The sequence below is a fragment of the Ursus maritimus genome, unplaced genomic scaffold (genome assembly GCF_017311325.1).
Source record: "Ursus maritimus isolate PB19 unplaced genomic scaffold, ASM1731132v1 scaffold_4, whole genome shotgun sequence".
Classification (NCBI taxonomy): domain Eukaryota; kingdom Metazoa; phylum Chordata; class Mammalia; order Carnivora; family Ursidae; genus Ursus; species Ursus maritimus.
In genome coordinates this window covers 80,087,837-80,100,699 of record NW_024426552.1, presented here as the reverse complement: position 1 = coordinate 80,100,699, position 12,863 = coordinate 80,087,837, and the positions used below count along the sequence as shown (strand labels likewise).

Below are 12,863 nucleotides of genomic sequence, written 5' to 3'. Positions count from 1 at the left end.
TCTTCCTTCCCTTCTTTATTCCCCGTAGGGTTATTTTTCCCACCACCACTATCATCCGTCACAAATCTCATTCATGACCACACCTTGTGTAAGTTAACCAATGGAACATCATTTCTCCTGGACCTACTGAAGTCTTGAAAATCCAGCCCTAACTGCTCTTCCGTTAAGCATCTCTTCCTGCCCTCCTCCCAAAATATATACTTAATCACATATATTACTGTGCTACCTACTAATTGTTTCATGTGTTTTTTCCTAGCTAAAATAGAAGTTCTGAAGATAGGGACTGTGCACAGTGCTATCACATAGTGCTTAAAATCATTTTTTTTTCCCCTGGGGCGCCTGGGTGGCGCAGTTGGTTAAGCATCTGACTCTTGATTTCAGCTCAGGTCATGATCTCAGGGTCATGAGATCCAAGCCCCGAGTCGCGCTCCGTGCTTCACGTGGAGCTTGCTTAGGATTCTCCCTCTCCCTCTTCCCTGCTCATACTCTCTCTCTTAAAAAAAAAAAAAAAAAAAGGTACGCTGTCACTTAAAGGCAACAACAGAACACATTGCCAAGTGGTGCTTTTCTTTTTCTTTTTCTTTTTTATTTTATTTTATTTATTTATTTTTTTTACAGTCCTAAAATTTTTTTTTAATGTTTTTTTATTATATTATGTTAGTCACCATACAGTACATCCCTGGTTTCTGATGTAAAGTTCAATGATTCATTAGTTGCGTACAACACCCAGTGCACCACGCAATACGTGCCCTCCTTACTACCCATCACCAGTCTATCCAAGTGGTGCTTTTCTGAGACAACCCAACTAAAGACATTTTCAGTTATGCTGATGTGGGCCATTTACTATAACCGGGGGAGATAACATTTCAGTGGGTAAGAGGCCACATGTTTCCTTGAGTACACCTTAAAGTGAAAGAGTATAAAGTAGACTAACTAAACTAATACGGGCTTTAATCAAGCAGGCAAGTTCCTAAAGACATTGGTTCATTTATTCTCCAGGCATATTTTGGAGGCCTGCTAAGAGCTAAGTATTATCATAGTCCCTGGGCACAAGAATGGCTCATAAGTCAGTAAGTAAAATGGTGTGGATCTAAATAATGTGATGATTGCTAGAACAGAGCTAATGATGGAGATTCTGAGTATAAAGTTTTGTTTTTTTTACTCATTTCCCCTATGCTTTTGGTGTTTAAACCCTAATTTAGGCTTTCTGAACGGCAGAGTAGTCACATGCATGCAAATACCTTCCTGTAGTCCAAAAATAGCATTTAATTTGTATAAACTGTGTCTTTGGGGAACCTATTCCCTTTAAATGCTTTCAAACCAATAATTCCATCTATCACCATTAGTTTACATTTACTATTTTCTATTTTCTTGATAATTCATTTTTTAAAATGCTTGCTTTATAAGTCATGTGCATCTCTTGCTTGTTGCTTTTATGAGATCAAGGAGTTTATTCTCAGGTATGTAAGTGAAGGTTAGTATAAAAATGTGCTTTTATCGGGGAAAAATGAGTGATGAGATATAAAACAGAGGACACCCTCCCCTTTCCCCGCCACTCCAAGGAGTTAAAACGACTCCTGCCGGGGATCTGCAATCTTACCTTGTGGGGGAAAGATTTTCAGGACTGCCGAGCTTCTCTGGCTCAGGGCTCTCTCCATCATGACTGCTTTCCAGTATTTCTTCATTCTGAAGTGACAGAAATTTTGGTAAGACTGTCTATTTTATTTGGGGGCTGTATATTTTTCTTTCCCTCAATTTATTTGTTTTGTTTTCAATGTTCTAGATAAGCACCAGGTCCAGTCCCTCTTCTTTCTCTTTCTTGAGTTTTTCCCAACCTCTCCGCAAATCCGCAAATCCGTTACAGTTTGCCCTTCAGGCTTCCTTTTGAAACATCAAAAACTTTCTCAAAAGCAGGGATCGTTTTTTTTCCTTAATAGTGAACGGCTATTAATATGGTAATCTTCCTTCCTGGTTGACTCACAATAAAGATTCAGAGTTTGAGCTAAGGGGAAACAGTGAAGAGATCATTTGACTCGATATCTCCTTTTTTTTTCCCCCACTGGGGGTAAGAAATGAGGATCTGGAGAAGTTGCGACCTACCCAAGGCCAAAGAGCTAAAGACAGAGATGAGATAAACCCAGAGTCCACTTTCACAGGCTGCTAATCACAAATCCATTCTAGCGTACTGCGTCCTGGAGCAGCTGGTCCCTTAGGCTGTACAGACTGGTACAGGCTTGAAGCCAGCTAGTGGTCGGAAGCCCCACTCACTACCTGCCAACTCTGAGACCTTGGGCGAGTTCACTGAACCTCTCTCTGCCTCAGTTTCCTCCCCTAGCACATGGACCCCAAGGTACTATCTACCACATAGGGCCAGGCTCTTTTTCAGAATAGTAGGCATTTAATTCTCAAAAAGAGGCAAAACTACTCATTTTACTTTCAAGAAAATACAGTTTTAACAAGGGAGTGAATTTGTATAACATTGATAGCACGCAGAGTATCTTAAAGATATTGACTAATAATGAACAAGGAGATAATTAGCCAGCATTTCAATTCTTCCTGCCTGCCATGTTCTGTTTAAATGAGTTATTTTATACTGTCACAAAAAGGAGTATAGATTTTGAAAGGGCCCTCTTGCAAAAGTATCGTTTAAGGAAATGTAATGAGTATATGTTTATGTAAATTAGAGCTGGAAGGTGAAGGATGAGCTTCCCCCAGACTGAGAACAGATGAGAAGTCTCCTTATAAAACAGGTGAGAGTGATAGGCTCTCCGCTGGTTGTGGACAATGCAAGAGAGGCCTCTCACTGGATTAACAGAAAGCAGTCAAGGTAAGGTGGTGTTTATTATTCACAATGCCAACCACACAAACAGCAATACAAAAATGCTCAACAAATGAAAGAAAATCATGGATCTTTGATCTTTTTCACTGATGTCCTCCCAAATCTGGCATATCCAGAAAGCAGACAAACAAATAAAGGACTATTTGGGATACCAGTTTTGCATTCAGCTCTCAAATACAAAGGCAAACTTAAATTCCAAGTTCATATTTGTTTCTTTTAAAACAGGATATCATTTCACTAAGAATCTAAATTTTTAGTGCCCACTATTACATATATTTGACCAGATCCTAGTAGATATTTCTCATTTCAGTCAATATACAGAAGTAAATACCAGTTCCTGGATTCCAACCAATCTAGTTATTTTCACCACATTACCAAAGCTCTTTCTTCACATTTTCTCTATAACGTTGAACTAATTACCACGGCAGTTAATGTTACATCACATCCCTTTCTAGTTCCTCCCCGGTGACATTACTATGCCAGAAACACCTGCTGGACTTTGAGCTCTAGCCTTATTTGTCTTTGGATCCCCAACATGTAATACGGGACCTTTGTAAAGAGTAACCACTATTTCTAACCAAAATTCGTCTCACTGTAAAACTTGCTACGGCTTATAAAATGAATTGTGCTCTTTCCAGATCTTCTGTTGGTCTATTTTAAGTGTGGTGTATTGTAGAGTCTTTTATTTCATGACAACCTAAGGGCAGACAAATAACAATGACTCAAGGTGTATAGGTATGGACTGTCATCTTTTACACTGAATGATGATGTCCTAATTTATGGACTTTGTCACGCATGAGACATGGGCTGGCTGAAATGCCTGGGCACAGACTTGGTTGTGTCAACCCACATGCCTAGGACCATGTGTCAGACAGTTGGTGTCAGGGTAGAGAAAGAATCCTCTGTCGATCAAGTTTGATGGAATACAGCACTGCTGCCATTGAGAATGTGATGGGAAGGATCCACAGCAGGTCTGGGTACTGCTTTAATAACCTGCAGGGAGGTAGTTAACTATACTGTATACCAAGGTTTTGCTAAGGTTTAGACAGATTAGTTGTGTTCTAGTGCAGTAGCTTCCAAAGTCTGACCATGCCCCACAAGAAAAACATCAAAACATACATACACACATATTGTGATTTATAATAAATATATATTTGACCTTGTCCTATTTCTGGTACAGATCTCCTAAAACTTGTAATTTCCTAAGTGATAAGAGCCATGAAGTTTTCTTTTGTTATTCATAACAAACTACTTTCAACCCCACCAGAGTTTATGTTAATAAGGTAACTTTTGGAAAGCACCAAAGGAGGGGGGCTGATTGTCAGGGGAACCAACCACGTAATTAGAGGGTTGGAACTTTCAATTCCCCTGACCACCACCGCTTCCAGGGAGGGGAGGGGGGCAGAGATTGAGTTCAATTACTAATGGCCAGTGGTTGAACCTGTCATGCCTTTGTGATGGAGCTTCCTAAAACATCCAAAAAGAGAGCCTCTGGGTTGGAGAACACATGGAGATGGGGGGTGGGTGGCTTGCTCAGAGAACACGGAAGCTCCATGTCCCTATACCTTGACCTACGCATCTCTTCATCTGGCTATTCCTGAATTACATCCTTTTAAGATAAACTGGAAATCTAGAAAGTATAATGTTTCTCTGAGTTCTGTGAGCCACTCTAGTACATCAATCGAACCTAAGGAGGGAGTCATGGGAAACTGATCTATAGCAAGTGGTCAGAAGCACCAGTGACAACCTGGACTTTTCAAACAGCGTCTGAAGGGGGTCGGGGAGCTATCTTACAAGACTGAGCCTTTAACTTGTGGGACATGATTCTATCTCTAGGTAGACAGTGGCAGAATGTAGCTAATTGCTTGGTTGTGTTGGAAACACACACACACACACACACACACACACAAAACAGACATACGTATAGCTGATGTGATATACTCTATTTTTAAATTAGGCTATCCCTGTTGCATTCTGTTCTTTTTCCTTATTTTTCGATGCTTGTGAACCCACCAAATTGAGTTCACTGTCACCACTGTGACCAGAACTTTGAAAACCACTTAGAGAGTGAAAAGAACACAGATTCTTCATGTGAGAGGTACATCTGGGTGGCAATCCCTGGCTTATTTTTTGTTTAGAAGTGGCCTTGGGCAAGACTTCTTTGCACCTGAGGTCTCTCTCTGTAAAAGAGGACTCATTGTATCTGTATCAGAGGGTTATTGTGGTGATTTAAGATAAGGAATTAAAGTACTTAGTACAAAGAAGACTTGATAAATGGTACCTATGTTTGGCCCTTTAATATCTACTTTGTGGGGATTAAAATAGGTAATATATGTAAAGCAACGAGGCACACTGACCTGCAGTAATTGTTGGACAGTTCCTACCTACTCATGTGTAATAGAGACCCCGTATTTCTCACTACCTGGGAGGTGTTGGCCAAGTCACGTAGGCTCCCTGGGCATCTATTTTCTTCTGTATAAAATGAGTGAGATGTGTGAATTGGCGATGAAACATTCTTCTGCTTATAATATCAAATACCAACATAAGTGCTATTGCTTCCAATTTTGAGATGAAAGCTAAATAAATTGCAGTCAGATTACTTTGGGGAAGAAATTTAAATTAAGCTTCCCCAAAGCTCTAGAAGGAAGACCACATATTTAAATAAATGCTTGCTTTTTCAAATATTGGGTCTTTTGTTCCTTTTATTTTAAATAATTAACCAAGAAAATTGACCACAGACCAACCAACCAGTTGCTGCTATATTTTGGTTACAGATTCCTTAGGAGACTCACTGAATTATAAAATGATGCTTTTTAATTTTTCTTTAAGATTTTACTCATTTATTTTAGAGAGAGAGAGAGAAAGAGCGTGAGTGTGGGGAGGGGAGAGGTAGAGGGGGTGGGAGAGGGACAAGCAGACTCCACCTTCAGCACGGAGCCTGATGTGAGGTTTGATCCCACGACCTTGAGATCATGACCTGAGCTGAAACCAAGAGTCGGATGCTTAACCGACTGAGCCACCCAGGTGCCCCTAAAAGCAGAGCAACAAGTTCCTGTGGAATCATATCCTATATTTCCCTCTGTCAACCCTGACTTAGAGTTGCCCCTAGGGTATCTCAAAGAGTAGATTTTCTCAGCCAGCTGGTGATATAAAAGGGAACTGACCCATAAACCACCCTACTGGAGAGGCAATCAGGTAGAAAAGCCCCTCCCCATTTATGTTCACTTTATTCTGAAGAAAAAGGGTGGCTGTGAAGGCAGGCAGCTGCCAACGGCTCTGGGCCCAACATCACTCCCTGTACCCCCATTTCTAACCCAGCCTCTCCTGAGTTTCAAAGTGACACCAACCCATATACAGGTTCTCTAAGAGCACCTTGAATGATGACTTCCTAGGTCTTCTCAACAAACATGTAATCTAATTGTTTTGTTTCCCCCATATTTTGAAGAAAGATGTATTTCAAAATTGAGAGAACAGGCTAAGTGCCTAGCTTGAAAGGAATTTTGTTTAAAAATTTTATTTCAGGGTCACAGTGTGGCTTAGTCAGCTGAGCAACTGACTCTTGATTTCAGCTTAGGTCATGATCTCAGGGTTGTGAGATCAAGCCCCCCACTGGGCTCCTTGCTCAGTGGGGAGTCTGCTTGAGATTCTCTCTCCCTCTCCCTCTGCCCCTGCCTCTGCTCCCGTGCATGCTCTCTCTCTCTCTCTCTCCAGAGAATATCTTTTTAAAAGTATCCATCAATTTTTTAAAAGTACCTACATTTTTTAAAGTATCAATAGCTGGGGGCACCTGGGTGGCTCAGTCAGTCGTGTCCAACTCTTGGCTTGGGTTCAGGTCATGATCTCATGGCTGGTGGGATCGAGCCCTGGTTGGACTCTGCATTAAGCGGGGAGTCTACTTGATATTCTCTCCCTCTGCTCTTCCCACCACTCACTCTCTCTCTCTCACTAAAATAAATGAATAAATCTTAAAAAAAAAAAAAAGTATCACTAACTGGTTTTCAATTGATTATTAATTTTTTTTTTCTTCCCCAAAGGAGAGATATGGCCACATTTGAACTGAATCAAATTAGCTTTTCCCTGCAGTTAAATTATTTCACTTTATGACTTTAGGTATGCGTGGAAAGCAATTTCAGTTTCAACTCTTTTAAAGCAATGGTATCTGGTAATTCAAGGTGAAAATATTATTTATTATATTATCACATTTCTTTAAAAAGAGAAGCTACTAGACCTCATTGTGAGAAAAAGGTAGATAAAGGGCTGAACCACCCTCTTCATTTACATATAAAAAGTGATCATTGCAAGAAGTATTTATGGTTAAGCACTTTACAAAATTGTAAATTAATTATGAAAACCAGAGAAAATAAATGAAGAGGTAGGACAAGTAAGAATTATTGAAAAATTACACAATGGTGGGGTGTAGGGAGGACAGTGGGGGAAAAAAAGGAAAAGGAAAACTCTCCAAAGGCCATTCAACTTCCAGCCTCAGCCCAGGGTGGTCTTAGAGACACAGTCCCAGACTGAACAGCACCAGCCTCGGAAGGGATGGCTCTGCCTTTTCCTCCCCATTGCTGGAATTGCTGGGGAAAAGGGGGAAACCCATTTCTATTTCTTTTTCTTTTTCTTTCTTTATTTACTTTTTTTTTTTTTTTTTTTTTGGTTAAGATTCAGGGGTTTCTGATGTGGAGAATAGGAAGAACTTTTGAAAAACAGGAACCACTTAGAGAATCTACCCTGGGAACAGATCGCTAGCTGGCTAGTCTGTCCTGTTTGCTCCATCTCACCGGCCCTTCCCAGCACATCTTTTCTTACTCTTCATTGCCACTGCCTGAAGAAGCCACTGGCTTTGGATAATAGAGCAGTCTTTTTTTTCTTTTTTTTTTTTAATGGCAAGTATTTCCAGAAGGGTTAAGGAGCTGTCATCCATGCATTGCTATGAGCTAGCTCATTCAGATATTCTCCTACCTCTAGACCAAGTTAGCTACATTGGGTAGGGGCTTCCAAGAGGGAGGGGAGAGGAGAAGAAGGTTTTAGTACATGTTATGGACTAAAGCCCTTTGGAGGAGCAGGGCAGGCTTAAGAAGACAGGCATGAGTAGTCCTGAAGCTTTGTGCGAATGGGAAATGAATAGCGGAAGATAGGGGAATGGGTCCCAAATGCAAACTTTTCCTATTTCAAAATTTTTCCAGGGTCTCTTTTATCTAAGATCTTGAATTTCCCAGCCAGAATTATTAGTAATTAGTTCAATGACCTCATTGGTTAAATTGGTTTTTAAAGGCTGGACTAATACTCTAAACAATGTTTATAATATTTTGTTTATGAGAAAAGTGTCTTCTTAAAAAACTGTAACATTGTTTTAACAATGATTTACAAGTCTGTAGTTCTGTTTAAAATACCAGAAATTGAGAAACATGTTGCAAGATACCTTTCTCCCATTCCCAAACCAAGAAATGTGAAGGAAACAAGCGTGCCAAGGACATTGAAAAGAAGTTGCCTACGTACCCAGAATTTTCTCAAGCTGTTTGATTTCATGTGATTTTAACCTCAATGCATAAATGTCAATGTAAACTTATTTTTGTATGCCTGTAAATCTTAATTTGTAAATAAAATCACAAGTTTGAAAAGTACTTTTTTAGACCAATCTTTGGTCCCTAACCTATTTCACAAATAATTTCCACATAACCTTAAGGTCAATTGGCTGGCTCTCATTGGTGTGTGTGTTGGGGCGGGGGGGGGTGGTGGCTACAGCTCATAGAAAGAGAGGGTGTGGGTTGTTGTTACAGATCCACAAAACCCTACAAAGTTTGGACTCAGCCTTCATAAGTCCTCACTTTCTACTGTTTCTCCTGAGTGCTCTATATTAGCCAACAAATTCATCTAATGAAAAATCCGAGATGGAAACCTCAAAGTATCTTCAATATCTTCTTTCCCTCTCTATTAAATCTCTTCCCTTTCTTGTCTGCCTTAATCTACACCTCATTCATCACACTTTCTGAGACAGTCTAGTGTATTCTAGGCACTGGGGAAGACATCTGGATTAATTGGTATGAGCTTTGCCTATCTCCCTTTTTTCTGTCATTAGGAGGCTCTTAACACAGGAGGCACACCCAGACCATGACACCTGCTGGCACCTGGTCCTCCTGCCTGCCTTCTTCTAGTCTACCCTTCATTGTTGTTGTACCAGAGTCATCTTTCTAATACACAGGTACCCTTCCTGGCAACAACTCCTAACCAAAGCCTTCAGCAACCTGTTCTGGTCTACCTCTCTGGCTTTCTCGAACCATTCCCAGAATGGCCTATGCCCCTTCAGACTTTTGAGACTTTATATCCTTCCCCATCTTGACTGACCTTCTCTGTCTTATCCACCTTTCAAAGTTGTATTTATTTTTCAAAGTTAAGTTCAAATGCCATCTCCTTTCTAAAAATATTCCCAATATTGTTGTTATGAACTGTTCCCTCTTCTGCCTTCTAACGTGTTATATTCCTTTTACTGGAGGTATGTCACTCTCTCCTACATTACAAATTATTTGAAATATGTAGTTTCCCTCATGAAACGTGTAAGATTACTGAGTTCAGTCCCCATGTTAGAATTGTTTCCATATGACCCATAGCAATTGCTTTAATGCATATTAAACGGAGCTGAATAAGACACCCAGTTTGGACCCATGAAATATTTTAGTCATCTCAGTTTTTTATTGGTCAAAGAGCAAAGTCAACAGTGGTCTTAAATGCTATTCTCTCCTTTTTCGTATAGCTCCCTCAATGAAAGTCCGTTCTCATAGTTTAATATAATCACACCCTTACTTCACTAAGTTCTAAACTCTGTATTAGCCTAAGAGATCCATATCCACCTTAATGAGCTCTCCTTTGTCCCAAGTCTTTATGACCAGTGAATATAGCCTCTAGGCCAGTGTGACCAAAAATGCAATCCTTATACCACCTGTGTTCTAGTCACCAAATTAAAAATTTTAAATTTCAAAGTTAAAAATTCAGATTCTTGAACCATGTTCTTCTAGCCCTCCTGAATCACAATCTCTGAGGGTAGAGCTTGAGAATCTGCATTTTTTATAATAATTTTTTATTATATTATGTTAGTCACCATACAGTACATCCCTAGTTTTTGATGTAAACTTCCATGATTCATTACTTGAGAATAACACCCAGTCACCATGCAATACGTGCTCTCCTTAATACCCATCACCAGCCTATCCCAATCCCTCCCCCGCCCCAAACCCCTCAGTTTGTTTCCCAGAGTCCATAGTCTCTCACAGTTCATTCCCCCTTCTGTTTACCCTCCCTTTCTTCTTCCCTTTCTTCTCCTACCAATCTTCCTACTTCTTATCTGCATTATTAATAAGCTTCTCAGGGCTGCAATACATAGGGAACCTTGAAAATCTTGGTTCTAGAAATTCTTCAGAAAGCTTAGTTGGGGTTGCTTTAAGATTTGGTGGATTCACTGAATGACCAGACTTCAAGCATCACAGAGGGTGAACACTGAAATGTGCTTATAGTTTATGTAGTTCTCCTGTTGAGAATCAGAAAGGTAAATGAAAGCTTTGGGGGTTCAAAGGAGTGAGAAAGCAAGGAACTGAGTTTGGCCTGATCTGCTATCATTTGGCAAAACAGTACACATTCAAGATTAGGAGAAGCTATTCAATTTAAGATCTGAATCTGACCTTCCTTCAGCTACTTTTCATCTTTTACACAGAACATTCTATTTATAAACATGGGATTAAATGGGAAACTAAAATTAGTAAGAACCTGCTATATGTGAGGCATCATGCTAGGTACTTTCCGTATGTTTCTTGTTTTTAAAATATTTTTATTTTGATTTGTTAACATTATCATTATTATTGAAGTCATATAGTTTTCATTTAACCAACCACCTGTGAGGTTGCTTTATCCCCATTTTGCAGAAGAGGAAATTTAGAGTATGAGAGATTAAGTAAACTGGTAGTTAGGTAGATTAAGTCACTGATAGGTTATAGGTAAATAGATCAAGTCAGATGAGTAAACTATTAGATTAAATAAACTACAAGTTTCAGATCCCAGTTCCACCATTTAGTAGTTGTGTGACCCTTAGGGAAACTCGCTTAACTTCTCAGAGTCTCAACAGCATCACGGATAAAACAAGGGAAACACTATCTTCCTCATCTTCTTCCTCAAGGTATTGAGGATTTGTGATGAAATCAGGTACATAGAGCACACAGCACAATGTCTGGGCCTCATCAGTGTTAGCAACCTTTCCCTCACCTCCCCATTCTGTAACTTACAGCCTTGGCTGTAAGTTACAGATTTTTCCCCCCTCTCTCTTTAATTTTTATAAAGGAGACTGTTTGCTTGCAAGCCTAAAAAGGCCTCTACTATCTAAGCCACATTAACAGGTGCCCAGGAACAGTTTGTTGGTGCCCATATCCAGTAGCTTGGTCTTTATCCTGAGGGTTCACATTCATGAAAAAGGAATTTTCATCAGCCTCTGGCCTCTTTCCAGCTCTGAAGAGGCTGTGAAGCGAGCAGCCTGGGAAAGCAGCCCCCATGAGTCATGCTTTCAGCTTCCAGCTGGTGACGTAAAGGACCCGAACTAGAAACATCACCACTGCCAGCAACCACAGCGAATCTCCTCCACGGCTGGGCTTTCCCAGACCACGTCAGTGAGTCTAGCGCATGGCCACACAGCTGCCAGATGGCCCCGAGAGCCTCAGCCAGCTTGTCAAGTTTAGTTTGCATTCCTTCCAACAAGTAAAGCAAGGATTACCCCACCTGAGAAGACGGAACGCCTTTTTTGGAAATGAGTTCTCTGATGATGATAAATTCACATCATGATTTTGTTGCATGATTTTGTTGTAGTGAGTATCAGTGAGTCTAGTGGCAATCTAATGGTTTTGGTTTCTTTCTTTCTTTCTTTCTTTGAGCATTTACCTGAGGAAGGCAAGGTGGGTCATTTATCACAATGTTATGATTTGTGCTGTGGTTTCATTTTGTCTTTGCGAGCTAGGATTGTCAGGATTGTCACCAGGGTTAGATGTGATGCATTCTGGTCATCTGTCCTGGACAGTAGCCACAAAACAAAAGCAGCAATGATTGCTCTTCATGTTAGTCAACCTCCTTGTCCCCCTTTTAATAAGCCATGAATCATACAGACATGAGTCTAAACCTTTTTTTCTAACCAACTATTTTCTTTTACTAGTTTTCTTACATATTTTGGAATGACAATTTCCCTGGTTATACTACCTACCTTGCCAAATGCTAATGACATTTACTGGTCCTGAATTGATTTTTAAGTCTAGGATTTTGGGATTTAGTTCATAGATCCTCTTCCTTCCTACTCATGGTCATTCACAACTATATGGGCTCTGCTCATACTTCTTTTTTTTTTTTTTAAGATTTTATTTATTTATTTAACAGAGAGTGAGACAGCAAGAGAGGGAACACAAGTAGGGGGAGTGGGAGAGGGAGAAGCAGGCTTCCCGCTGAGCAAGGAGCCCGATGCGGGGCTCGATCCCAAGACCCTGGGATCATGACCCAAGCCGAAGGCAGACGCCTAAGGACTGAGCCACGCAGGCGCCCCTCTGCTCACACTTCTTATAGCCTTGGTGTTTAGAAGTCTGACAGACCAATTAATCATGAAGAGATTGAATTAGTGATCAAAAACCTCCCAAAAAACAAGAGTCCAGGGCCTGTTGGATTCCCTGGGGAATTCTACCAAACATTCAAAGAATAAATAATACCTATTCTCCTGAAGCTGTTTCAAAAAATAGAAACTGAAGGAAAACTACCAAACTCATTCTATGAGACCAGTATTACCTTGATCCCAAAACCAGGCAAAGACCCCATCAAAAAGGAGAATTACAGACCGATATCCCTGATGAATATGGATGCCAAAATTCTCAACAAGATCCTAGCTAATAGGATCCAACAGTACATTAAAAGGATTATCCATCATGACCAAGTGGGATTCATCCCTGGGATGCAAGCGTGGTTCAACATTCGCAAATCGATCAGTGTGATAGATCATATCAACAAGAAA

At 40.3% G+C, this 12,863-nt stretch overlaps 1 protein-coding gene across 1 annotated transcript in view; it reads right to left on the bottom strand.

The window, feature by feature from the left end:
• Positions 1 to 12,863, bottom strand: part of MCF2L2 (MCF.2 cell line derived transforming sequence-like 2) — a 253,980-nt gene that overhangs the window by 101,752 nt on the left and 139,365 nt on the right. The window contains exon 15 of the mRNA XM_040621737.1: positions 1,601 to 1,686. Coding sequence (XP_040477671.1) covers positions 1,601 to 1,686 — 86 coding nt within the window. The remainder of the gene's footprint in view (positions 1 to 1,600; positions 1,687 to 12,863) is intronic.